The sequence below is a fragment of the Talpa occidentalis genome, unplaced genomic scaffold (genome assembly GCF_014898055.3).
Source record: "Talpa occidentalis isolate TD23 unplaced genomic scaffold, MPIMG_talOcc4v2.1 talOcc4.15, whole genome shotgun sequence".
Classification (NCBI taxonomy): domain Eukaryota; kingdom Metazoa; phylum Chordata; class Mammalia; order Eulipotyphla; family Talpidae; genus Talpa; species Talpa occidentalis.
In genome coordinates this window covers 42,342,998-42,370,685 of record NW_023601543.1, presented here as the reverse complement: position 1 = coordinate 42,370,685, position 27,688 = coordinate 42,342,998, and the positions used below count along the sequence as shown (strand labels likewise).

The window sequence follows — 27,688 nt, the reverse complement described above, 5'->3', positions numbered from 1 at the left end:
GGCCCGCGCGGCGCTTCGCATTCCGCACGCTGCCTCAGCGCACCTCGGACGCATATTCCGCTGCCGTCTCAGACCCCCGCCTTTTAGCCACCGTCGCGTTGCCAAGATGTCGCTTTCCAGCAAGCTGACTCTGGACAGGCTGGACGTGAAGGGGAAGCGGGTCATCATGAGGTAATTCTACGCATTTCCCCGCGCGCCCCCCGGGCTCCGGTGCAATCTGTCGGCATGGGCTGACTTGCTTTCCTGTCTCCCCAGAGTTGCTTTTAGCCCTCGGCTGCGCCCAAAGGCTCCTAGCCTTGCTTGGTGACACTGCTCACCCTTATGGTTGAGGTTTGCTCCGATTTGACGGTTTCTAACCTCTTTTCCCCCGGCCCCGAAAGCAAACCATAGTTGCCCTTTTGGGTGGATCCACAGATGAAGGGCTCAGATTGCTGGAACCTGTTTTGACCTCATTTCGCTTCCAGAAATAGTTTCATCGTTTCTTATTTTCCAGGCGAGGCGAGATCAATGGTTTGTTATTCAAATCCCGAGGCCCCAAGGAAGGGACCTTGAAAGGTCATTTGGTTAGTTTCCCTTCCCCCACTACCCTCGACCATCCCAGAATGAGAAACCACCCACATTTCAAAGGTCCCTGCGCAAAAGGAAAGCTTTCCCAGAGGATGATGATTAATATGTTCAGGAGTAGAACCCCCTAAAGCATTGGGGGTGGCGGGTGAGATGGGGCGGGGCGCACTGAAGGAGGCTCTGATGAGCTTATGTAACCGGGCTTTGCCGATCTACCAAGTAGTTGGACTCCAGGCCATGGGGTTTGAGTCAGGATTGTGACATGCTGGGTGATGGTACAGCCGAGTGTACTTGCTCTTCTCCAACTTCACCCTTTCAGGTGGCTAGAGAAGCAGTATATTAGAAGTGGGAAGGGCTTCCCATGCACTTAACGCTCTGCACAGGTCACTTACCAACTTGGCTTCTCCTTTATCTGCTAAAATTACTAGTAGTGGTGTATGGGGTTTTTACATTAATACTTTTTGCAATGTGTGTAATAGTTTTTGCCAGGCAGATTGCGGGAGGGAGGACAGTTATGTACGTCACCGATGGACTTGACTGTTAATATATCTTGACATGATCCAAAAATGGTGCTGTTGTGGGATCATAAGGCCTTGCATTGTTAGGTTGTACAGTTTTGTCCTTTTTGGGAAGTGGTTGTTTTTTTTTTTTTTAAATAATAAATTTTATTTTTATATTCCCCATACAATTGCAACCCCCCCATTCTGACCCCAATCCCTCCCCTCCCGCCCCTCACCCCCCAAAAAGTGTCTCTGGTTCATAGTTTGGGAAGTGGTTGTTTTTGATGGGCAGTGTATGATTAGTGTGATCCAGCTCCTTTCCTCAATTTTGTTTGATTCACGTAAGGGCATCTTTTGGATATTTAGAGACACATAAAGGCAGTAGGGGATCTCCCTTTACCCTACCTTAAACATATAAGGGCACTATGACCTACTAGAGAACTGTATGGATACCCTAAAAGTTATGCCTTTACAATCTGGACAAAGTAGGAACCACAACCATCCTAATATTAGATAAGGGCCCTTTCAGATCTTAACAAAAGAGAATAGACCTTACAAAAAACTGGACAGGTGGACATTGACATGCACCTGGCTTTTAAGTTTTAATTTTCTCCTGTCTCCCCTGTGCTCAAGGCTGATCTTTCCCTATGCATGCAACAGCTAAAAGACAGGGGATGGGGTATCACTGTTGCCGTCTTGAGCTTTATCTTCTTTCTCCCCAGGGAAAACTAGCTTGAGGAATTAAATGGGTTGGCTGAGTATGGGACTAGAGGAGGTGCTTGCTTATCAGTATTCTTTCTCTGGACCTAATATGAACTATCTTTATGCTCAAGGGTTCAAAGTTTCATTGAGCACAGATTAATCGTGAGCCTTGAAGTGATTGGCTAGTCCTGTTTTGCTGATGGAAAATGGTGAGTCCAAAGTCACAGAACTTGCAAATTGGCAGAAAGCCAGGACTAGAATTTGGATTTCCTTGGCTACCAACCAGATCCTCTAAACACTCCAGCCTTGTGAACAAGGTTAAAATAGACCCATTTGTCTGCTGAAGGTTGCAGTCAGTAATTTTCTCTCAGTAATCTGGATAAACTCTACTTATTTGACCTGAGGATGGGAAGTTTCTTTGTTCTCTGACTATAAATGTATCTCTTTTGAACATAGTCATACATAATTCTTTTTGGAAGAACCTAGGCAGGCATGAATTGTCAGCTCAAATTTCTTTTTGTTTCAAATGAATGCCTTTATGTGGTGGTTGCTGGCAGTGTTTTGCAAATGGTGCCTCCTGAATAGTGGCTGCTTCTGCCTGCTCTTTGTCCTATAGTAGTCATGTTTGCCCAGTCTTCAGGTCCCTGCTTTGAATTGTTAGGGGAAATTGATTTGTGGAGGAAACTTTAGATAGCCAAGAACCTCTGACTGGTTAATTAACAGATGCCCCCTCAGATTTTTAGGAGTCCACTTGACTTTACAGCCCTTTGAGCAAACTTCCTGCTTATTTTGCAATGTCATTTCCTTTCTTCTCAAAGTCATACTCTTTTTGCTTGGGAAGTGGTGGCTTTTTTTTTTCCAGACCTCACTGTTTTTCTCTAACCTGTTCTAACTTGTTAAGCAACTACTTTGATGTAGTGGGAGGGAAAGGAAAAACTGAGATCAGAGTAAAAAAAATACTGTAAGACAGCCATAATATCCCAATTTTCCAGTCATGGGAGGTGAAGCAGTGGTGGATCTTGTTTCTTTGAGAGCTTTTAATGGAACTGGGTGTGAACGCCTGAGATTTCAGCAGATAGAGGCTTGATATTCTTCCAGTTAAGTAATTGTTTTTAAATTTTTGTTTTGAAATAATTCCAGATTCGCTGGCTTCAAAGGTAGTACATAAAGGTCTTGTGTTCACCCATTTTTCACCTTTGGATACATTTTATATAATGATAATACAATATCAAATTGGAAAGTTGACTTTAAAATAAAGTGTACAGATCTATGCTATTTTTATCATATGTATAATTTGTGTAACTCCCAACACAATCAAGATTGGAAACTTCCGGAGCATCACTAATATATCTTTATATTATTCCTTTAGAATCCTGGACCCTTTCCCTTTCTAAGTCCTGGTTACTACTAATCCATTTCCAAAGTTTTGTCAGTCCAATAATATTCTATAAGTGGAATCACAATAGTAGTTAACGTTTTGGGATTAACAACTTTTAATATATGCCCTCAAGATTTATCCAAGTTGTTGCATGTAGCAATAGTTCATTCCTTGTATTGTTGAGTAGCAGTCCATGGTATGGATGTTCCACAGTTTATCTCTTCACCCACTGAAGGACATTTGGAATGTTTCCTGTTTTGGGCTATTACAAATAGAGCTACTGTGAACATTGAACATTCTAGCACAGTCTTAGTGTGGATAAATGTTGTCATTTCTCTTGGGTGAACAGACTGTTTACCAGACTATATCCAAAGTGGCTGCACTGTTTTATATTCCCACCAGCAGTGTTTGAGTGAATCTCTGAATCTTCAGATCATTTGGTGTTGCATTATTTTTTATTTCAGCCATTCTGATTGGTGTGTAGTGATATCTGACTTTATGCCCCGGGCAAAGCTTGGGAGTGTTTCAGGGAAGTAAAAAGGGGTATGTGTGCGTGCGCAGATTTTTCATGAAATACATTAAGTGGAGTGTGTTGGCAAGATAATTTTCTGTGGTGGAGTCCTCAGAGAGGAGAAGCTAAAAGTAGAATTATTGACGAGAGTTTCGGAGATCATGAGAGGTGGTAGTAATTCATAGGCACTGAGAATAGAATGCAAGTCTAATTGTCATCAGTAAGATATGCCATGGCAGCTTGGATAGATGAGACAGATTCTTGAGGGTGTATACCCAAAGAAGCCCATCATTTAAAAGTTTGGGGATAAGGAACAGCACTGCAAGGGTTGGCTTGTGCTTAGCCTCTTGGCATTAGCCCTTTGACCATGGGCCTTCTGAGAGGCTGCTGACGAGAAAATGACTCATGGTAATAGTATACTCTACCGTCTATGGAAAGCACTTTAAGGCTGGCAAGGATATTTAAAGAAGATGCTTAGAGTCAGAATAAGTAGCCTGAAACCAAGTAGAGTATATGTATTTATTCAGAGACATACTGCTTTTATTTTTGAAGATTTCATTTAATTAAAATGTTTGAATATGGAATAATTTCCTCAACCCACCTTTGAAAAGACTCGACCAGGGTACAAACCTAGAGCATATAGAAAAATGATGAACTTAGTAAGTCTTGGATTTTGTAATTGTCTGCCAGGTCTCAGCCTTTGAGAGGAAGAATTAGTAACAGAACTTTATGATCAAGCATGGCTGCAGTGTTGATTACCTTTACATTTCCTGAACTCAGCACTTAATGCTATCTATTTTTAGTAATGGTTGCCTTTTGAATCACAGAATTATGTTTAAGAGAAGTGGTTAACATTATAAGATAGCTACCACTGTTATGGTACTTACTATGTACCAGCAATTTTGGTATTTACTATGTACCATCGCTATTTTTTTTTTAAGATTTATTTATTCATACAAGAACCGGGTACAGGCCAGATGTGCGGGAGGGTGAGAAGATTCATCAGGGACAGAGCGGGGAGCAGAACAGGCAGACTGACCGAAATACACTGTACCAGCACTATTTTTAAGCACTCTACAAATTGCTAACTCATTATTCTCATGACTATGAGGTAGCTACTGCAGTCCCATTCTAAGATGAGAAAGAAACCAGTTAAAAATGATCTTGGTAGGTAAAACTTAGACTTTTTACAAATAGATACCACACGTTGTTTTTAGTCTGATTGAAGTTGGCTGAGGTTCCAAGGAGTTTAGTAAAAGGGGGAAGGAATTATTGGTTTCTATAAGTGAAACAGGAGTACTCAGCTGGTTAAGAAAGGAGAGTCATTTATTTGCTTGTCTGTCTTGATCATTTCTAATTTCCTGTTTGTCAGATGGGCAGGGTCACATGTTCCACCCTCTATTCAGGCTTTTTGAAAGTAGATATCTTATTTCTGATTTTTATTCATTCATTGATGTTTTGTTAAGACTATGGAATGTTTATTGTCTGTGTTTTGCCTGAAGGACACTGTGTGAACTTGGTCTTAGACACTGGTTTTCTTCTTGGTCTTGAGGCCCCAGGCTTTCTCCAAAAAGAATGCTGATTTATTTTATTTTTCTAGCTATTTTTTTTTCTTTTGAGTGATGTTAGCTTTATTAGAACCCAGAAATAGTAACAAAGGAATCAGAATTAAAGATGTGTTCCTTATTACCTTTCACCCATCTAACTGCCACTTCTATTAGATACTATCATGCTAGAACCACATAGGTTTTTTTACATTCAGCTGGTTCAAGCTTCCCAGATCTTCAGGGCTACTTCCTGTGACTTAAATTAGTTTTATTTTTTTAAAAAAAATTCTCTGTTGAAGTATGAGATGCACAACTTAAAGGGCACAAATCAGTTAAAAAATTATCAAAAAACCAAATATTTTTGTTCATTCACCCCAGGTCTACAATTAAAGCTTTACTAGTACCTCCGAAGTCCCCTCTGGTGTCCTATCAGTCACTACTCTGACTCCTCTTCCCCATGACTAGTCACTATCTTGACTTCTAATAATACCTCTGATTATTTTTAAGGTGAGTTTTGAATTTCCAGTGCAATTAACTGGTTAATACTACAATCTTCTAATCTTTGAAGGAACAATTTGATCGTGTCTCTGAACCTGAACCTTTTTTTCTTTTTTTAAGAGTGGACTTCAATGTTCCTATGAAGAACAACCAGATAACAAACAACCAGAGGTAAGGTCCCTGCTAAACCTTTAGCTAGGTTTAAGCTATGCATGGGTATGGGTATATAGGATGAAATGGTTTTCTTTTATTGTGGAACTGTGGTAACTTAAGCCATGATCTTGATTTTCTACCCTACCAGGACACCATATGGTTGGCTTTCATTTTTTCTTAAAAATTTATTTATTTATACAAGAACTGGGATACAGTCAGAGGTGCGGGAGGGTGAGAGAATTCACCAGAGACAGAGCGGGGAGCAGAACAGGCAGATGGGCTGAAAACATTGCTGAGGGGAGCAGTGGGTGAGGTAGGAGAGGTCTGCCATGCCATGTAGGTTTCTCCCTGGCCGACTGGGAATCGAACTCGCGCTGCAGAGGCTGCGGACAGCTTCACAGCGCGACACTCAAACTGCTGGGCCACTGGGAAGACCCCTGGTTGGTTTTCTTTTTTAAAAAAAGATTCGTTTATAGATATAAGAACCGGGGTACAGGCCAGATGCGCGGGAGGGTGAGAGGATTCACAGGAGACAGAGTGTGGATCAGGACAGGCAGATCTACTGAAACACACTGCTGAGGGGAGCAGTGGGTGAGACAGGAGAGGTATGCTAGGCCATGTGGGTTAGCTCCCTGCCTGGCTGGGGATTGAACTCTTGCTGCAGTGGCTGGCAATAACTTGATAGCGCATTGTCTTTAACCCCTGCACCACCAGGGAGTCCCCTGGTTGGCTTTCTTAAGAGAATATACAAATGGAAAAAAAATTATCCTATATTGTGATTTCCTCTTCCTTTTTTGATTTGAAGAATTTGAGGTTATACCTTTTTTTAAAGAATTATTTATTTATGCACACAATAATGGGGGTATAGGCCAGAGGTGCAGGGTGTGAGAGGATTCACCAGAGACAGAGTGGGGAACAAAACAGGCAGACTGACTGAAATACACTGCTGAGGGGAGCAGTGGGCGAGATAGGAAAGGTCTGCTGCGCCATGTGGGTGGCTCCATGGCTGGGGATCGAACTCATGCTGCAGTGGCTGCGGATAGCTTCATCGGTTGCATCTTAACCCCTTGCGCCACTACGGAGGCCCTTGAGGTTATACATTTTTAAAGAACATAAATTTTGATATAAGGGAGAAGACTTAAGAAGTAGTTATTTTTAGCTAGTTTTGGCAGCTCCAAAGGTCTTGCTTCTAGAGTCATAAGCAGAAATTTTTAAGTGATAGTACTGTTCTGGTTTTGACTAGATTGTAAAAGAAGGTTTTTATTTTAGATTTTAAGTGATGAGATCTAGACCAGTACTGTCTAATAGAAAAGTAATTTGAGTCACATGATTTAAAATTTTCTAGTTGCCACATGAAAAACATCAACTTAATTTTAATATATATTTTTAAGATTTATTTATTTATGCATATAAAAACTGGGGTACAGGCCAGAGATGTGTGGGGTGTGGGTGAGAGGATTCACCAGAGACAGAGTGGGGAACAGAACAGGCAGATTGACTGAAATACACTGCTGAGGGGAGCAGCGGACAAGTCAGGAGAGGTCTGCTACGCCATGTGAGTTGCTCCCTGGCCGGCCTGGGATTGAACTCGTGCTGCAGAGTTGGCGATAGCTTCATAGGTTGCGTATTAACCCCTTCTGCTACCAGGGAGGCCCCGATTTTAATATATTTTTTAAGCCAGTAGATCCAAATAATCATTCTACTATGTAACCATTTAAAAATTAGTCAAAGCCTTTGAGATCCAATATGTATTTATCTTATTGCCCATCTTAATTCTTACCTAGTCACATTCCTAGTATTTTTTTAAAGATTTATTTATGCATACAAGAAGTGGGGTACAGGCCAGAGGTGTGGGAAGTGAGAGGATTTACCAGAGACAGAGTGGGGAACAGAACGGGCAGATTGAATGAAATACACTGCTGAGGGGAGCAGTGGGTGAGACAGGAGAGGTCTGCTGTGCCATGTGGGTAGCTCCCTGGCTGGGGATCAAACTCATGTTGCAATGGCTGATGATAGATAGCTTGATAGGGCTGAGACTTAACCTCTTGTGCCACCAGGGAGGCCCTAGAACAAATGCATTTTTATTTTTGCTTAATAACTTGAGAGATTTTACAAACAACTTGATTTTTTTTAATCATTGCATTCTTTGTTGAAATATCACTTTATCAGAGACTTTCTCAGGCCCCCTATCTACTACTATTCCTCAGCCATTCTTGTTTCCCCTATTTTGCTTTATTTACTCTATATCTATTTTCACTATTTCATGTATGTATCTCCCTGTTAGAATATCACTTCCATGACAGCAGAGACTTTTTATTTACTAATTTACTTTCAGAATCTAGACTGGTATGGGCACAAAAGAAGCATTCAATGTATATTTTGAATAAATAATGATCTTTGTTATCAATTTTAATTTCTTAAAGACTGGTAGAAATAGAAATTACCAGCTTTGTAACCAAAAATGGAAATATTTGAAAAATATTTAATTTTTTGATTAAACTATAGTAAATGAGATGTATTAGGTAAAGCATGTTCTATTTAATGCATTTACTTTTCCTATTACATAAAATAGTTATGTAAGATCTAAACTGGGTACAGAAAAGTTACAGCAGTTGACCCTTGAAACAACAGGTTTGAACTGTGGGGGTCTACTTATAAGTGGTTTTTTTTTCCTATCTTAGGGTTCTGCATTCAGCCAACCTCAGATGTTGGTTGGTTGAATCCAGGAGGGCCAATTATAAGTTATACATGTATTTTCAACTATGTGTGGAAGTCAGTGAGCCTGACACCCTGCATTGTTCAAGGGTCAACTGTACATATTTTTCATTTTTCGTCCATTCTTCTCTAGTGATTTAAAGATTTGGGAATTTTATATTTCTTTCATAGCCACATAAGAGAGGCATTTTAGGAGTTTCGTAAGACTACACAGATGTTTGGTCATTCACCAGAAGGAGTCAGAGGACTCAACGTATAATTTCCCCAACTAAAGTTTATTATAGTGAAAGGGTGCATGATAGAATCAGTAAGAGGGAAAAACACAGGAGAAGTCTGGAATCCATGCATAGGCTTCCAATGCTCTCCCTCCTAGGAGAGGAGATGCACTGACTGTGCTGCTTTTTCTAGCAATGAAAAATGCCGTAATTGTGCACTTTTTCTGTCCAGGGATGCTTATTAGCATCTTGACCCTCAAGAACTTTTTTAGGAGATGGTCCTGTAGGTACCTTCTGACTAGCAAATACCAAGATTCCAGATTCCTAGAGGGAACATATGCTTGTTCACCTGTGTTTCTGTGTTTTGTCCTGTGCCAAGGGATGAAACATGATGGGGACTGTGAAATCCTAGGTAGAGATTTGGCATGGTAATTAACTTAAAACATGAACCTGAAGGCCATCATTCAGTAGATTTGAAGGAATTTAGACAAGAAAAGGAACTTTATGTTTCATGAGGATATTAGTATAATTGTTCTCACTAATTCCTAGGAATAATCATGCTCTGTCTGTTGTCTCTTTGGTTGAAGGATCAAGGCTGCCATCCCAAGCATCAAATTCTGCTTGGACAATGGAGCCAAGTCAGTTGTTCTTATGAGCCACCTGGGCCGGCCTGATGGTGTTCCCATGCCTGACAAATACTCTTTGGAGCCAGTTGCTGTAGAACTCAGATCTCTGCTGGGCAAGTAAGTGCTGGGCTCTGGTGCTGGTAGATTCTGATAGGATATGTTGTCAGGCATGTTGTTACTGGTTCTTAACTTTCAGACTGCTCCAGTGTTTCCATCTCATGCTCTCCCTAGGGATGTTTTGTTCTTGAAGGACTGCGTGGGCCCAGAAGTGGAGAAAACTTGTGCTGACCCTGCTCCTGGGTCTGTCATCCTGCTGGAGAACCTCCGCTTTCATGTGGAGGAAGAAGGAAAGGGAAAAGATGCTTCTGGGAACAAGGTAGAATTTGTGATTTTGATATTAGAGGGGGTGAGGTTTGATATTAGAGGGGGTGAGGAGGGCTGAGACTGAAAGAGACTATGATTGAAGAGTAGAAAGGCTCATGTTTATTTTTCCTTAGGCACCTTTTAATTGAAGTATAACATCTGTAAATACACAATACACAGCTTGATGATTTATCACAAAGTAAATACACATGTGTAACTACCACTTAGATGAAGGAATAGATTATTTCCAGCATATCAGAAGCCCTCATGCTGAAGTGGTTTTGAACTACCTTTGACAAATAATGTGAACATCACTTGGATGTGAGAGTATTCAGTGAACATGCCGCTTTCTAAGATACATGGATTATTTTTTTCTGACAGTATGTGATAATCAGAAGGGTAAGCTTGTTCACAAGTACTTACAGCAGATTGACAGGTGGTTGTGGGGTTGAGTGCCTATGCTGTAATAGGTATTCCCAGGTGTTTAAGATTTTTTGTCAAGTTGCAACAGTTTTTCTAAGCAACAGACCTTAGTGTATTATGGAGGGACAATCTATTCTTATTTAGTTAGAAGGAGAATTGACTTAAAACTTGAACTTAGCACGTTTAAAACAGTAAATTAAATTTGATATAATTCTGGTTTTCTGTTAGAATTATGTGAACAGAAAATGTACTAAGTCAAGTGGAAAGGGACTGTTTGGGACAGTTGATTTTAATTGGGAAAATAATGATCATGATGTTATTGACTTGGATTTTAAAAGTAATTTTTCTTTAAATTTCCTTTTAAGATAAGGAAGTACATGTTTCGTCATCATTTCAAAAGAAACTAAGTCACAGAAACAGTTAATTTCACTGAAGTTGGAGGTAGTGTGCTGTAGCTGGACTTTAGGTCAGGAAACTTCTATAAAGGACCAGGCAGTAAATATTTTAGGCTTTGTAGGTCATATAGTCAATCATACCTGTGTATGATCTCTGTTGAAAGTGTTCACTTCTGCTATTGTCATGCAAAAGCAACTATAGATAACTCACAGAAGGGTACTATGACCTCACAATTCAAATACAAAATGATAAAGCTGATTCTTTGAAGATGGTTTAGAATTTGCCTATTGATAGAAGGGAAGTGGAATACAACAGCCTATAACAGTTTCCACTGCTACATTTTTTAGTGTCTTGGGGAACGAGCTGCTCTAAGGCTAGTGTCTAAATTTCCTGTTATACTTGTGACATTTCTTAAGGTCATAGGAGTGACTGTTTTCAAGCAGTTTCTTTTCTTAGCACCATAGGCCCTGGTTTTGCCTTATCCTCCCTTTGGCATGGTCTTGCTTCTGTAGTGTGAGTCAAATGCTGACCTAAAATTTGGTGCCCTTTTAAATTGAAACTCAAGCTGTACAGACTAGGGCTTAGCAGTAGCAGGAGGCAACTGGCAAATTGAGGCAAAACCTTTTATTCAGGAAGTGAGGAGCCAACTATACTAATATACAATGTTTTTTTAGTTGCCTAGCTTTATATATTTGGCATCCAGTGGCTTCCAATGCTTGAAATTTCAGAAACCAGTCATAAGTTCAAACTGGATAAAAAATTAAAGTGACGAAATGTTTCCTTTATTCTTCAGTTTATTTGCATTGGTATTTTAGGAGTGTTCTTTTCCTTCTATTTATTGGCAGATCAAAAATTAAAAAAGAATTGAGATTGTTATTTTTATGATATCTTAGTGAAAATTTTTCAGTTTTCCCCATTTTTCCTCAATTCTTAAATAGAGATGTTTTGCCTTTTGGATAGATGGTAAAATTATAGGAGATAGAATAACTTGTCAAAGGTTAATCAGTGAATCAGTGTTAGAACTAGGTCTAGAACCAGTGTCTTCTAACATTTTGGCAATGTCTCCATACCATGTACCATCTTCCAGTCACCAGAGGCAGATGACATTCCATTCTGGAGAGATTATAAGGCTCCAAAGCCTTTAGTTTTATTTAGCAATAGTGCCCCTGCATTCCTTGGTTCTTTAGAGGAAAGCTCTTTTCTTTGTGGCAGCCTCCTTCACCTCCTTGCTGGATAAGTGGTGGGTAGTGACTAAATGAACATATGTACTGTGCTGTGTACTCTTCTGTGTCATGTCCCCTTTATTTGGCTTGTGCATCTTTGCTTAGTCTCCTGCCAGAGATTTGCTTTGCTCATCCTGCCACCCTGGATAATGAGCTCATATTTCAAGATCCTGGGTATTATACTTTTTGTCCTTCTGTTTTGTAGAAATGTATTTCTTGTTTTCTCAGATGCCTAACTTCCATGGAAGACCGTATGAAATAACTTCCTTTTAATTATTATAAAATGTTTATTGTTGCTATGTTTCCACCTGCCTGTTCTGTCCTAACCTGCCCTTGTTGCTTTCATGAGGAATATATGATAGGGCATCTTTCCCCTTGCAGAAAGACCTTGGTAGTAGCCAACACCTTGAGTCAAGCATAATCCTAAGTTTTACAGGGAGAATATGTTAAGATGAGGAAGTAAATCAAGATAGGCAGAGGGAAGGATAATCAGAATCTTGTCCCACGAGTTGGGGAGCCACCAATGGGATATGATTGGCTTCATGTGATTAGAGGTTAAGCTGTAGTTTAGGAATCTTTGGTTTGCAATTTGAGGGAAAGGTAAGGGAGACAGAAAATACAAAAATGACCAAGAGACCTGAAATATTTGCATGAACAGATCCTGTTGCTAGTTGTGAAATTTGCTATCTTACTAGCTCAGGTTCTTTAGAGATGTTTAAGAGGACTCTTAGTATGAATTACTTTTATTTTTTTAAAGATTTATTTATTTATGCATAGAGGAACTGGGGAATAGGCCAGAGGTGCAGGGGGTGAGAGGATTCATCAGAGACAGAGTGGGGAGCAAAACAGGAGGATCTACTGAAATACACTGCTGAGGGGAGCAGCTGGTGAGACAGGAGAGGTCTGCTGCGCCATGTGGGTAGCTCCCTGGCTGGGGATCGATCTCAGGCTGTCGGGCCTTCACAGTGATAGTGCTAAGACTTGTCCTCTGAATAGCTTTTTGATTTGTCTTTGGAACTATCAGCATTTCCTGTTGAGTTTTTTTTTCTGTTCTTTGTTTTTCAGATTAAAGCTGAGCCAGCTAAAATAGAAGCCTTCCGAGCTTCTCTTTCCAAGTTAGGGGATGTCTATGTCAATGATGCTTTTGGCACTGCTCACCGAGCCCACAGGTACTAAGAGTCTATTTTATCAAGCTGGGAGCAATAGTCCTGTTTTACTTAAGCAGCTCCAAATTCTGGGTTGCTGTTGGAGACTTATATATTATTCTTTGATCCTGTCAGCTTCTTTCTCTAGTTGGAGCTACCACTGTGGCTCTTGTTGAGTATCCCTGATCTAAGGAGGAAATAAAAGTAGAAAATGTTAAATTTTCTTTAAGATTTATTTATTTATACAAGCACTGGGTACAGTCAGAAGCGCAGGAGGGTGAGAGAATTCACCAGAGCCAGAGTGGGGAACAGAACATGCAGACTGACGAAATACACTGCTGAGGGGAGCAGCGGGCGTTGCAAGAGAGCTCTGTGTGCCATGTAGGACCCTCACTGGTGGCTGAGGATCAAACCAACACTGCAGAGGCTGCGGGCAGCTTCGTGGCCCAGCACTCAACCGCTGCGCCACCAGGAGAGGCCCAATGTTGAATTTTTTTTAGCTGATTATTTATTATGGTTAAACCCTTGACCTGAAGGCTATTGGTTGGGTATCTTAAATTCTGTTTAACGTCATTGCTTTTGACTTGTTCTCCTGGTAGTGTTCCTGTACTGTTTTTTTTTTTTAAGATTTATTTATTTATGCATACAAGAATTGGGGTACAGGCCAGAGGTGTGGATGGTGAGAGGATTCACCAGAGCCAGAGTAGGAAACAGAACAGGCAGATTGACTGAAATACACTGCTGAGGGGAGCAGTGAGCGAGTCAGGAAAGGTCTGCTGCGCCATGTGGGTATTTCCCAGGTTGGGGATTGAACTCATGCTTCAGTGGCTGCAGATAGCTTTGTAGGGTGCGTCTTAACCCCTTGCACCACCAGGGAGGCCCATTCTGTACTGTTAAAACATTATCTTGTACCTTCTTTTTTTTTTTTTTTTGCAGTTTAGGGGTAAAAACTATGGTTTCCTGGAGTCTTAGAAGTGAAAGTATTTCAGTGATAAGAAGATGGACTTTGGGTTGGGAGAACTGGTAGAGATTAACTAAAATTTGAGTGTCTCTAATCTTTTCTAGCTCCATGGTGGGAGTCAGTCTGCCACAGAAGGCTGGAGGTTTTCTGATGAAGAAGGAGCTTAACTATTTTGCCAAGGCCTTGGAGAGCCCAGAACGACCCTTTCTGGCCATTCTGGGCGGGTATGAAGACTCTTTGTAATGTGTTTACCTTGTAGTAGGCTATACTTTGGTGTCTTTTTGTTTGACAGCACAAACTGTACCTAAGGAGAATTTAATAGAGGCATTGTCTATAAAGGTGTGGTTTGAGATTAGGGAAACCCAAAAGGGATAGTGCAGTAATCTGGGGCTAGCATCAGTCATCACCATTCCTGAAGGAACAAAAGGAGGGAAGGAATGGTTACCCAAATCGAGAGAGGATAGAGTAGTGTGCCAAGGGCCCTGTGACAGGAACTGTATGTAGCCTTTGGTTAAGGAAGGAAGGGATAGTCATCTGGCAGGGAAGGAGCCAGGGAAATAAGTACTGTGATTTCTCTTCAATCTCCTATTGGTGTGTACCCTTTCTCCCTCCCAACTGACTGTAACCAAACTGGAAGCCAGAGGGAGGCCCTTGATAGAGTACATGTAGGTTACCCGTCAGGGTAGCAGATAGGGCTGAGGAGGATAGAAAATGATTACGGAGGGAAGAATGAGAAAGATCCACCATAGGTACTAATGATTTTTGAAGCACTTGAGACTTTTATATACAACAGTCTGGCAGGATGTAGCTATGGAAACCTTCCTGTGTGTTTAATATATCCATTTCCTGGAAGCATTACCTCTCTTTACACTGGGTTATAGAACACTCTAATCTTTGATCTCTATAAGAGTGAGAGCCACCTAGTGGTTATGGTTATGTTTTGGCCTGGGCCTGAAATACCTGTTTTGGAAAAGTTGATGTGGAGGGTTTTTTCCCCACTTTAATTTCAATGTCGTTTCCTTAGACCATTAAAATTTCTGGGTAACATTTTACTACTAAAACTTCTATTGTGAAAATACTCAAACATGGAAGTGCCTAGTATAATAAACTCCTAGGTACTTATTGCCCTGCTTTAACATTATTGATATTCTTGTCAGTCTTGTAAAATATATACTCTAACCATTTTTTTCAATCACAATTTTGGTTTGCCATTCATTGGCAAAAATATATATTTGGGAGTACGACTTTGCACCTGAACATGTGCACATGCTTCACTTGCCCTCTACTAAAGCTGCATTGCTAACATAATTATGTTACCCCCATATGTACCACCTCACCTCCCCACCCTGTAACCACCATAGTTTTCACAGTCTAAGATTTTTTGTGTGTGTTTTGACAGTTTTTTTTTTTGCAATGAGAGAAATCATCTAGTAGTTGTCTTTCATGTTTTGACTGATTTCACTTAGTTTAATCACCTCAAGATTCATCCATACTATTGTAGAAGACCCTATTTCATTTTTTTATTGCTGAGTAGTATTCCACTGAGTATATACAACTTGGTTTCTTTATCCAGGGTTGTTTCTTGATGGGCTTGATTCCATGTCTTGGCTATTGTGAATAATGTTGCCATGAACATGGGGGTGCATAAATCTTTTTCTATTAGTGTTTTCATATCCTTTGGATAAATACATAGGAATGGTATTACTGGATCATGTGGTGTTACCAATTTTAGTTCTGTAAGCACTCTCCATGCTACTTTCCATAGAGACTGCACCAATTTGTAGGCCCACTGATAGACAATGAGTGTTCCTCTTTCTCCACACCTTTACCAACACTTGTTTCTAGTCTTTTTGGTATAGGCCATCCTCGCAGCAGTGAGGTGATATCTCCTGGTGGTTTTGATTTGCATTATAAGTGGCATGTTTTCATGTATTTGCTATCATCTGTATGTCTTCTTTGGGTAAGTGCTGTTTAGGTTTTTGCCCACTTTTTGATTGGTTTATTTGTTTTTGAGTTTTATGTTTTCTTTTTCTAGTTCTTTCAGGTATAAGATTGGATCATTTATTTGATACTAATTTATTGAATTGGACAGTATTGCTATGAACTTCTTTCTTAATCCTGCATTTACTGCATCCCGTAGGATGTGGTAGCTCATACCTTCATTGTTGGTCTCCAGATAATTTTTCTATTTTGACTTAGATTTCTTTATTGATCCAAGAGTTACTCAGAAACATTTTTTTTTAGTCCACATATTTGTTTTTTTCCCACATATTTGTTTTTTCTTTTTGTGGTTGATTTCTCAGTTTGTATCATTATGATCAGAAAAGATGCTTGGTATGATTTAATTTTTCATACATTTATTGAGGCTTGTTTTGTGTTCCAGCATATGATCTATCCTTGAGAATATTCCCATGTGCTCTTGAAAGGATATATATTCATTTCTTTGGGGTAGAACGTTTTATGTATGTCTATAAGGTCTACCTGATCCTTTACTTCATTTTAACCTATTATTTCCTATTTCACTCTTTAAGTTGATCCCCTGCAATTATTATCACTGTTAGTGTCTTGTTCTATATCTGTTAATTTAGGCACACCTGTATCTCTAATGATAGTTATGTATTCTTGATAGATTATCCCCATGATCATCCTGTAGTATCCATCATTGTTCCTCATTAACTATTTGACTGAATGTCTGATTTTTCAGTTACAATAATAGGTATTCCTGCTTTTTTCTGTTATTGACTTGAAATTCTTTGTGCCAGCCATTCACTTTTTTTAAGTATTTTTATTGGATCTGATATGAGAATCCTGTCTGCATAGTATAGCTGGATCATAGTTCCTTAACCAATCTGTTACTTTGTCTTTTGATTGGTAAGTTTGAATTGTTGACATTTAGTGTGATTATTGATATATGGGGCCTAACTACTGCCATTGTATCTTTTGTCTTCTGGTTGTTTTATCTTTCTCTTGTTTATGCTTTTGTGTGTTTCTATTTGCCTTTTCATTTAGATGGCTTTCCCTGATGGTTTTCCCAGTTTCTTCTATGTGTCTTAGTTGGATATTTTTGTTTTGTCATCATTAAGGTTGTTAAAACCTTTCTGTACAGTAGTCCTTGTATGCTGGTATCATCTTGACAAAACAAATACTGATGTTTTATTTCTCTCATGTTTTGTTTTATATGGTCTCATTATTGTTTCTGAGTGTATATTACTATTTATGCACCTTGCTCAAAGTTTTATGTTCTTTTATTTTATCTTTTCATTTAGAAGAACTCCTTTCAACATCTTATATAGGGTATGGTGGGTGGTGGTAAACTATTAACTTGTTTATTGGGCAAAACCTTTATTTCTCCTCTGTTTTTGAATGATGGTTTTGCAATGTATTCTTGGATGGCGGCTTTTTATCTTTTAGAATTGTGACTATGTCATTCCATTCTCATGTAGCCAGAGAGTTTGTTTTGAGAAATCTGATGATTTGATTGGGGAGCCATTGTATGTCACCCCCCAAGTGCTTAGTGTTTGTTTTTAACTTATGATAATTTCAAGATGATAGGTCTTTTCTGCATTTAGGAATTTGGATATTTTATCTTCTTGGATTTCTATGAAGAAGAAGTTCTTCTAGTTCTGTCCTTAGTTTTGGGACATTCTCAGCTATTATTTCCTGGAATAGACTCAGTTTCCTTTTCTCTGTTTCTTGTATACATAGTATCTTTAGGTTCCCACTATAGTGTATTCTGATAAGTCTGTGGAATTTTATCGTTTTTCCTAATTCTTTTTTCTCTCCCCTCTTCCAATTTAGTCATTACTTTGATTTTATCATCAATTTCTTTGATTCTTTCCTTTATAAGATTGAGCCTGCTTGTTATACTTTCCATGAAGTTTCATTTCATTCATTGAGTTTGCATATTTCACTGATAGTTTGTTATGTGTTAGAGTGCATTTGATCTCATTGATATTCTTCATAATAGTTATTTTGAATTCATTGTCCATTGGACTTCTCATCTATGTCATTTAGAATACATGTTGAAGGTTTATCTTTCTTATTCTACCATTATTTAAATTTTTGTTTTGTTATTTTTCCAGTAGGTGGTACTATGGTTTTAGTTTTGGAGTTTTGCTCCCCAACCTGGGGGTGGGGGGCTAGAGAACAAGCATGTACACGAGTGCATACGTGTGTGTGAGTGTGTGTGTAGGGAAGGGCCTGTTTGGGGTGGGGTACTTCCTTCATACACTATCTTGTGTATCAACCTGGAGAATACAACTAAGCATCTCTTACATCCCCATCAACTATCACTGGAGGATGCCTCATTATCTCATGCATCTGCATTATTGATGGTGGGTGACCACAAAAAACCTATTGGCAGAGTCAGGAGAGGGAGGATGGAGAATCAACCTGGGCCTAAAACTCCTTTTCCCCACGTGTCTGGAGCTGTTCTCAATCTGACCACAAAATCTGTGGGGTTAGAGCACTCTTCAGGTCAAGCTGGAGATGTCTGCAGCCAGTGGCAGCTTGCTTGGAGTATAGATTTCCCTGTATTGCCAAGGAGTAAAGGGAAGAGGAATGCTAGATTCTGCTGAAATTGCTGAGTTTCAGTGTCATTCGACCCTGGCAGACAGCGTGGCTCTTTCAGTCCTCTGACAAGGATCTTACCAGGATCCTAGTGAAGTGTTTCCCCAAATCTTTGGAATTTCCCCTGCTTAATCTCTGCTGCTACAGCTAGTGCCCCTGCTGGGTGGACCAGTAGGGGTTGGTTTTGTAGCACTCAGTGAGGAAGACTTGGTGGGCTGATGAACAAGCTTCCCTGCTTCTCCTAGGGGCTGGGGGAGGGGCATCCACCTACCACACCACGACTGGGAATTTGCAGGGACTTCAGTGTGCAGCCACAGCTTCCAGTTACAGGAGTTGTGGTGAGGTGTGGATCTTCCCTGACTCTGTCAAGATTTCTAGGGACTTCGGTTACCAAAGATTTGGAGTTTCCCGTTTGGTCTGTGTGGCTAGGCACCCTGCTGGGTAGACTGCTGGCAGGGGTTGAGTCTTGGTGGTCTGGGAACAAACTTCCCATCTTTGGGGGTGGGGTGGGTGGGATGGGAAGAGGCTCCACTTGTCACACTATGGCTGTGAGAATTTGTAGTTTGCAGGGTTTCAGTAGTTGACCAAGGCCTTCACCTTGGGGTGGGATGTGGTGTGGGTCTTCCTCTCTTCTTTGTACTAATTCTAGAGATGGGTGTCCCCCCAAATCTGGACTTTTCTCCACGTTTTCCCACTCATACACTGCTGTTCATGGCTGTGCCCTCCACCACTGCCGTGTTTTTGGCTCCATCCTCCCTCTCCTGACTCTGCCAATAGGTTTTTTGTGGTCACCCACCTTCAATAATGCAGATGCATGGGATAATGAGGCATCCTCCAGTGATAGTTGATGGGGATGTAAGAGATGCTTAGTTGTATTCTGGATGTGCTGAAGGAGATTTTTCCTTATGTGGCCACTCTGCCTTATTTTCTGGGTATGTCCCTCTGTAACCATTTTTTTTTTTTTTTGGTTGGGAGTATTTTAAAGCATGCCTTAGGCATCATAAAAACTCCACTTAGACTGTTTCTGTATGCATCTTGTAACTGGTTAGGAGATGTTCTTGCAAGTAACTACTATGTTAAACCTAACAAAATTTAACAATTTTGTTTCTATTATGTAGTCTGTCAGAAATTCTCCATCATATCAGAAATGTCTTTTATACGATGTGAAAAATTATATAAAATAAAATTAAAAAAACTAACAGGAAATGGAATTCCATGAACAGAGGAACAATAATTTACAGAGGGAGATTCAAGTGGTTTGTATGAAAAATATTAAAAAAAAAGAAATGTCTTTTATAGTTGGCTTGTTTGAATAAGGACCCCTATGAACTCCACACATTACATTTGGTTGTTGAGGTGTCTTTTTAAACTTTTTAAAAGGTGTCTATAATAGTCCTCTCCCTTATTTTCATTCTATTGATTTGTTGATGAAATAGGGTATTTGAGCTATAGATCATTCCCTATTTAGAAGAGGTTGAATTTTTCTCTCCTACCTCATCTCTCTCTTTCTCTATAACAGTTAATTGATTCTTACATTTAGTGGTGAACAATCTTTAAAAGTGAGGTAAATAATCTCTTGCCATCTATTCCCCCCTATCACTTTTGAAAAAAAGACTTTATTTATGCATACAAGAACTGGGTTACAGGTCAGAGGTGTGTATGGGGGTGGGGGTGAGAGGATTCGCCAGAGACAGAGTGGGGAACAGAACAGGAAGACTGACTGAAATACACTGCTGAGGGGAGCAGCGTGAGAGTCAGGAGAGGTCTGCTATGCCATGTGGGTTTCTCCCTGGCCAGCCGGGCATCAAACTCGTGCTGCAGAGGCTGTGGATAGCTTTACAGTGCTGTGCTTAACCCCTTGCACCATCAGGGAGTCCCCCCCATATCACTTTCATTTGGAACTTCCATTTCACAAATTTTAGCATAGGCATTACCTTATTTATTGAATGAAAAGCTGATTTGTTCATTTAACTAGAATTTAGATATATGGGAATGTTTATGGAAGGCAAGCTATGATGGATTTTAAAGGTTGTTTCACACAGAGATGTGACAGGTATGTCTGTATTTATTGCCTTACATTTCCTTCTATTGGAATCAAAGGAGTATAGGGATCTTTGTTTTTGCCCATTGATGTCTCTCACTCAAAGACCTACAGTGATATTTGACACAGAGTAGATGCTCAATAAATGTGTTGAATTAAGTGATCTAATAGAAAAATAAATGCTAGACATTTCCATTCCTAGGGATCTACCCAAAGGACACACAAACATTGACTCAAAAGACCACCTGTACCCCTGTGTTTATTGCAGCACTATTTACAATAGGTAAAACATGGAAACAACCCACATGCCCCAAAATAGATGACTGGATCAAGAAAATGTGGTATACATACACAATGGAATATTATTCAGCAATCAAAAAAGATAAATGCATTCCATTCGCAGCAATGTGGCTGGAGCTAGACGGAATTACTCTCAGTTAAATAAGCCAGAAGAAAAAAGAAAAAAAATCGGATGGTTTCACTTATAGCAGGAATATAGCTGAACCAAATAAGACATCAGTGTAAAAAATAATAATAGTGCAAAACACAACAAAGCAAAAATGGACAATTATAAATCAGAGACATCCTGCAGGGGAGGAGGCGGGAGAGGGATGAGAGGGAGCAGCACAGGGGACTGAGGTGATGGTGCATGGGTGCAGTGGTGAAGGAAACTATGGGGACTATACCTGAGGGGGTGGAGGGAAGCAATTATTGTTTAAAAATGAACAATGATGTAAAAAAAAAGATTAATTAAAAAAAAACAAAAAAAAATAAATGCCAGAAAGCAAATGTCCCAACAACTGAGCATAGGCCTAGAAGTGTGCAGTTAAACAAGAAATACCTAATTTTGCTCAGTATATATTTGTTTTGGTGTATAATCTGATCCCTACTTTAGGGTTAGGATAGTTCTTCATGAGCTTATGGATCCAACAATTAGCAGTCTTGACCTCGTGGTTTTTGGAGGGAGAAGGACAAAGGAGCAAAACTCATAGTTTCTTTAGACAAGTGCAGGTCTTATAAGCCCTTCTTGGTTTAGAGGCACAGCTTAAAAGGATTTCTTAGAAGTAGATTCACCTTTTGGGTTAGAGAAACAGGGCAAACCTAGCCAGCACTTTTGTCACTTTGTAGGACATTTCGTGTTACTGTGCCTTCATGTAAAACTTGGGTTCTATGTAATTTCACTTAGTCCATTGTTCTTTTGGTGATGATTCTTTCCCTTCTAGAGCTAAAGTTGCAGACAAGATCCAGCTGATCAATAATATGCTGGACAAAGTCAATGAGATGATTATTGGTGGTGGAATGGGTTTTACCTTCCTTAAGGTGCTCAACAACATGGAGGTAGGAAACCAATGCCAAGTGAAATCTATGTAAATAGCAGATTATGTAAACTTAAAAATCAGCTGCTGATGTGTACTAAAAGCTCCCATTTTTATTTATTTTGACAATTATTTTTTTGTCTTTGAATTTTACTTTTATACTGTTATCTTTTTCCTGTCTGCTTTGTGAGGTATTGTTCTGTGTAGCGGCTGATCATTATCTTGGCTCCCCTGTATAGATTGGCACTTCTTTGTTTGATGAAGAGGGAGCCAAGATTGTTAAGGACTTGATGTCCAAAGCTGAGAAGAATGGTGTGAAGATAACCTTGCCTGTTGACTTTGTCATTGCTGACAAATTTGATGAGAATGCCAAGACTGGCCAAGCCACTGTGGCCTCTGGCATACCTGCTGATTGGATGGTAAGTCACTTGGGTGGTTGGTAGTATCAGTGAACAGTAACATTTTAGTATCATTCATTCATTCAACCAGCATTTTAAAAGCATCTCTACAGATTTCTATCATAGAAGGCTTCAAATGTTGTAGTGAGGCCTTCCTTGGGGGAAAACATAGGAGGAAAGCAAAAGCAGTGGTAGCACATTTCCTCTGTCTTCATCAGTAATGTGGGGCAGAATCATTTTTGTTTCTTCAATTTAATGTATAGTAAGCACTGACTATGTGCTGGGGATGGTGCTATATACTTCTATGGTTTGGGATGTTCTGGATTATGTTGCTATGAAAAAACCTGTATATAAAATCTTTTCTTAAAACATTAAGATAGTAAAAGTATACTGATTTCAAGCAGGGAAAAATGTACATGTATATTAAAAACTAAATAATTGACTATAGTGCTTTCTATGTATTATCATTTTAATAGCTATAAAATTGTGTCATGTTGACATACTAGTTTGCACTTGGTCATTTTTCTTTTATTAGGCATGTGGGGTTTATTTAGCTCACTTTCTCAAAGTGGGATGTCTAGAATTGCAGCATCAGTATAATTTTGGAATTTGTTTTAAAATGCCAGTCTCTGGGCCCCACCTTAGGCCTCTGAAATTCTGGGGGTGGGGCCACATAATTTGTGGTCAAACAAGCCCTCCTGATAATTCTAATGCACACCAAGGTTTGAGAACCACTGATCTAGTTCATTGTTTCTCAATATTGACATTATGGACATCTTAGGTAATTTCTGTTGCTGGAGGTTGTTGGGCATTGTGGGATGTTTAAGATAACCATAGCCATTGAACACACTCCTTTGCCCCTCAAATTATGACAACAACAAATGTCTCTAGACGTGGCTACATGTCCCTTGGGGAAGGGCAGACTTAGGTTGAAAACCACCCTTCTAATTCTTCTCTATCATAGTGTGGCTAAGAATGTTTTTTTATCACATAACTTGAGGTTTTTCCCTCCTTGATCTTCCATAAAGGAACAGATTTGTAATTTTTTTTTAAAAAAAGATTTATTTATTTATTTATACAAGCACTGGGTACAGTCAGAAGCGCAGGAGGGTGAGAGAATTCACCAGAGCCAGAGCGGGAAGCAGAGCAGGCAGAAGGACCGAAGTACACTGCTGAGGGGAGCAGCGGGCGGCAGGAGAGGTCTGCGCGCCATGTGGGACCCTCCTCCAGTGGCCAGGGAGGCTTACGGGCAGCTTCGCAACCCAGCGCTTAACCTCTGCGCCACCGGGGAGGCCCCAGATTTGTAATTTTAAAGATTAGGGTATTTTTTGGTTTTAGAAGAAACTGCTGTTCAACCTTGAATTCAGGATTTGGTGGAGGTGATACTTGTTTCTGTAAGTAGCTTTTCTTGGTAGCTCATCCTCTCTTTTAACTCTTCACTTAGGGCTTGGACTGTGGGCCTGAGAGTAGCAAGAAGTATGCTGAGGCTGTTGCTCGGGCTAAGCAGATTGTATGGAATGGACCTGTGGGTGTATTTGAGTGGGAAGCTTTTGCTCGCGGAACCAAAGCCCTCATGGATGAGGTGGTAAAAGCCACATCCAGGGGCTGCATCACCATCATAGGTAAGGAGTCTTAAACTATGCTTATGTGAGCTGGCAGAATTCTAATCAGAGAAAACTAGAATGGACATGATTAACTTTTTTCCTATATTCATTGGCACTGGAAGAACCTTGAGAGCACATACAATTCATGGAGAAGCCTCTTAATGAGGTGGAGTTGGGGATTTATCAACTGTCTTTTGGACTTGAGAACACATTGCCTTATTGTTTTGGTGCTATTCCTCTTTATCTTTTCTCTCCTTTTCACTTGGCTTTAATTGAACAGGTGGTGGAGACACTGCTACTTGCTGTGCCAAATGGAACACAGAGGATAAAGTCAGCCATGTGAGCACTGGAGGCGGGGCCAGTTTAGAGCTCCTGGAAGGTGAGGGTCTTCCCTGTTTTTTGGCTTGTTTGGGGGAAGGAAGGGATTGTGCCATCAGAGGTGGGTATAATGGAGTGGAAGCAGTCATTATGGTCAGTACAAATGGAGGAACTACAAATAAAGCTCCTGGCATCCATTTGAGGTGGGCAGGGGCAGATAAGACCAATTCTCAAAAGAGGTTATGCTCTAGTAGACTTAAGACCCAAATGACCCAAAGTGCAAAAGCTACCAAATTCCTGGCTGTATATCCTAAAGATGAGCTGCCATGTTAATGGAAAGAGAGAAGGGAGCAGATCTGGCTTAGTGGGCCTTATAGTAATGATATTTCTGTGTGCTCTCTCAAAAACAGGTAAAGTCCTTCCTGGGGTGGATGCTCTCAGCAGTGTTTAGTACTTTCCTGCCTTTGGGTTCCTGTGCACAGCCCCTAGGTCAACTCAGTGCTTTCTGCATCTCCACTTGGCATTAGCTAAAATCATCCTCCATGTTACAAGATTGAGCTAGTGGCCAAGAGATGCATCACCAGGAACCCTTAAACAGTTGCACAGCATCTCAGCTCATCTTTACTGCACCCTGGATTTTCCTACATTCTTCAAGATCCCACTTGAATCACTAATCCATTGTGTAGAGTGCATATATTTATATTTTGCCTGTTAAAGGAAAGTGAGCTGTGTTTGCTTAGTCCTTGTTTTTGAAGTAGTTTGTTCGGATTAGCTTTGTCATTGTTTCACCACGCAGCATGGAAACAAGATGAAATTCTAGTTGTAGGGAAAGAGGGATATGAAGTTGGTGATCTAGTAAATAAAAATTATCCATTGAAACTGGGGTCTTTTTTTCTTGTCATCCTTTGTTGGGGTGAGAACAGAATCTTTTTTTTTTTTTTTTTAAAGATTTATTTATTTATTTATTTATTCATACAAGCACTGGGTACAGTCAGAAGCGCGGGAGGGTGAGAGAATTCACCAGAGTCAGAGCAGGATGCAGAACAGGCAGAAGGACCGCAGTACACTGCTGAGGGGAGCAGCAGGCGGCAGGAGAGGTCTGCGCGCCATGTGGGACCCTCCTCTGGTGGCCGGGGAGCAGCCGGGGATCGAACCAGCACTGCAGAGGCTGCGGGCAGCTTCGCAACCCCGCGCTCAACCGCTGCGCCACTGGGGAAGCCCGAGAGAACAGAATCTTGAAGAAGGGCTATCATCTACATTTCTGAATGTAAGAAAAAGGGCAGTAGCAGTGGAGGGTGGGTAGGGAATTACTAGATAAATGTCTTTTGATACTATTGAGGGCCTACTTTATGGCAGAAATTGTGATAGGTGCTTTATTTTTTAGTTTTATTTTTATCAGTTATACATGACTAATCAAGGTTTATAACAAAAAAATAGGCCTTGTCCATTCCTCCCATTTGTGATTCTCTTGAGGTACCCACTTGCAACTCTTTTTAAAAAGATTTATTTGTGCATACAAGAACTAGGGTGTAGGCCACAGGTGTGGGGGTGAAAGGATTCACCAGAGACAGAGTGGGGAGCAGAACAGGCAGATCTACTGAAATACACCACTGAGGGAGCAGCAGGCAAGACAGGAGAGGTCTGCTGCGCCATGTGGGTAGCTCCCTGGCCTGGGATTGAACAGGAGTTGCAGTGGCTGAGACTTAATCCCTTGCACCACCAGAGAGGTCCCCACTTTCAACTCTTAACCATTTTTTCTGGTATTTACTTCCATGTCTCTAGCACACTTACACTGTTTATTTCTTGATGTTTTAAAAAGGGTAATAGTTTCATACATGGGGAGATTTAGCTCTTACAGTCTCTGTCCCTCATATACTTCCCCTTCATCTCCTATTAGTTTTATCATAATTCTAGATTAGATAAACAATCTACATTGTGATTATAAGTATTAGTCACAGCTAAACTGTTTTATGTTACTGTATTTAAACTTTAGTACATTTTAATTAGGAATTAATGATTTTTTTTAAAGTTGTCTTTTTTCTATGTATTTACCACTGATTCATTCCAAATATAAACAGATATGAGGTAAATTTGTTAATTTTTATTGGGGACATCCCGCCTGGAGTCCTTTTTGCTCCTGTTTCAGTTTGTCCTGTTGCCCTGTAGGTTTGCTCTGCAGCTCTTTTTTTCTTTTTTTTTTTTAAGGATTTACTTATTTTAGTTATATAAGCACTGGGTACAGTCAGAAGTGCGGGAGGGTAAGAGAATTCACCAGAGCCAGAGTGGGGAACAGAACAGGCAGAATGACGAAATACACTGCTGAGGGGAGCAGCGGGTGCGGCAGGAGAGATCTGTGCGCCATGTGGGACCCTTGCTGGGGTCCGGGGATCGAACCTGCACTGCAAACTTTGGCCAGCTTCACAGCGTTGTGCTCAACTGCCTGCGCCACCAGGGAGGCCCACCTTGGGGTTTCCTTTTACATCCTGTGATGGACCTCCTGTTTCCTGGACCCCTTTACCTCTTCCTTGGTTTTCTCTCCTTTTTGTGAAACACAAGACTTCATTAGCTGCCTGAGAATGAGTACCTATAAGGCAAATTTTTTGAGACTTTGTTTCTGAAATATCTTTATTCAACCCTTACACTTGTCTCTTGTTATGAGTAGACATTAGCCTACATATCATTTTTTAGATCTGAAGGATTTGCTTCACTTCACTGTTGAAAATTTAATGACATTCTTTCATTTTCCTTTTAATTTTCCCTTCCTTTCCCTTTCCTGCCATTTTAATGGGGTTCAGGAGTGAGCAGACATAAACATGCGATTTCAGAAGGCCATGTTGAACCAGAATTTCTGTGCTGGGCATTATTTTACCTACAGATATGTATTTTTACCTTTATGAATGAAGACATAATTAAACTTTTGGGCAGGATCACAAGCTAGTAAGTGACAACAAGGATTCAAGTCCAGGTTTGTATGACTCAAAAGGCTGGTGTGGTGGTAATTTTTCATTGTGTCTCACTCCCGAAATTATACTTCTAAACTAGGACATTTTTGTTTAATTATGGAGAGACCGGCTAAAGAAAGTTTTGGTAGCAGCCTGAAACACACAAAAAAACTGAAGCTTCAAATTTTCTCTTGAAAATTCATTTTGTTTATCAACAACACATACACATTCATTTTCTATTTTAATTAATCCCCATAGTTGTAGTAAATTAAAAAAAAATTAAAATGTACCATGTTTCTTGTACAATTCTAAATGGTAATACTACCATTTGGGAATGGAGGTAGGGTTTCGGAAGTAGGAATTCTAATCTTTTGTGATGTGAGAGATTACCCATAGACCCACCAAATTAATGTCACAGCTGGGCCAGAACTTTAGCATACTGATGACTTTTCTGCCTGACTACTTACCTTCCCCAACATTTAACTTTATCAAATGTATAGAGGAACTGAAAGAACTAAACACCCATAAACCTAGCACATACTCTACAACTTCCAATTCATCCATCCATCAATTCCTGATT

At 40.1% G+C, this 27,688-nt stretch overlaps 1 protein-coding gene across 1 annotated transcript; it reads left to right on the top strand.

The window, feature by feature from the left end:
* On the top strand, positions 1-25,045 carry PGK1 (phosphoglycerate kinase 1). Its single transcript, XM_037512232.1, has 11 exons — positions 1-171; positions 5,821-5,871; positions 9,371-9,526; positions 9,641-9,785; positions 12,880-12,983; positions 14,025-14,144; positions 21,754-21,868; positions 22,086-22,265; positions 23,689-23,866; positions 24,129-24,227; positions 24,577-25,045. The coding sequence occupies exons 1-11, from the start codon at positions 107-109 to the stop codon at positions 24,615-24,617; spliced, it is 1,254 nt and encodes a 417-aa protein (XP_037368129.1). The 5' UTR covers positions 1-106; the 3' UTR covers positions 24,618-25,045.
* The last annotated feature ends 2,643 nt before the right edge of the window (positions 25,046-27,688 follow it).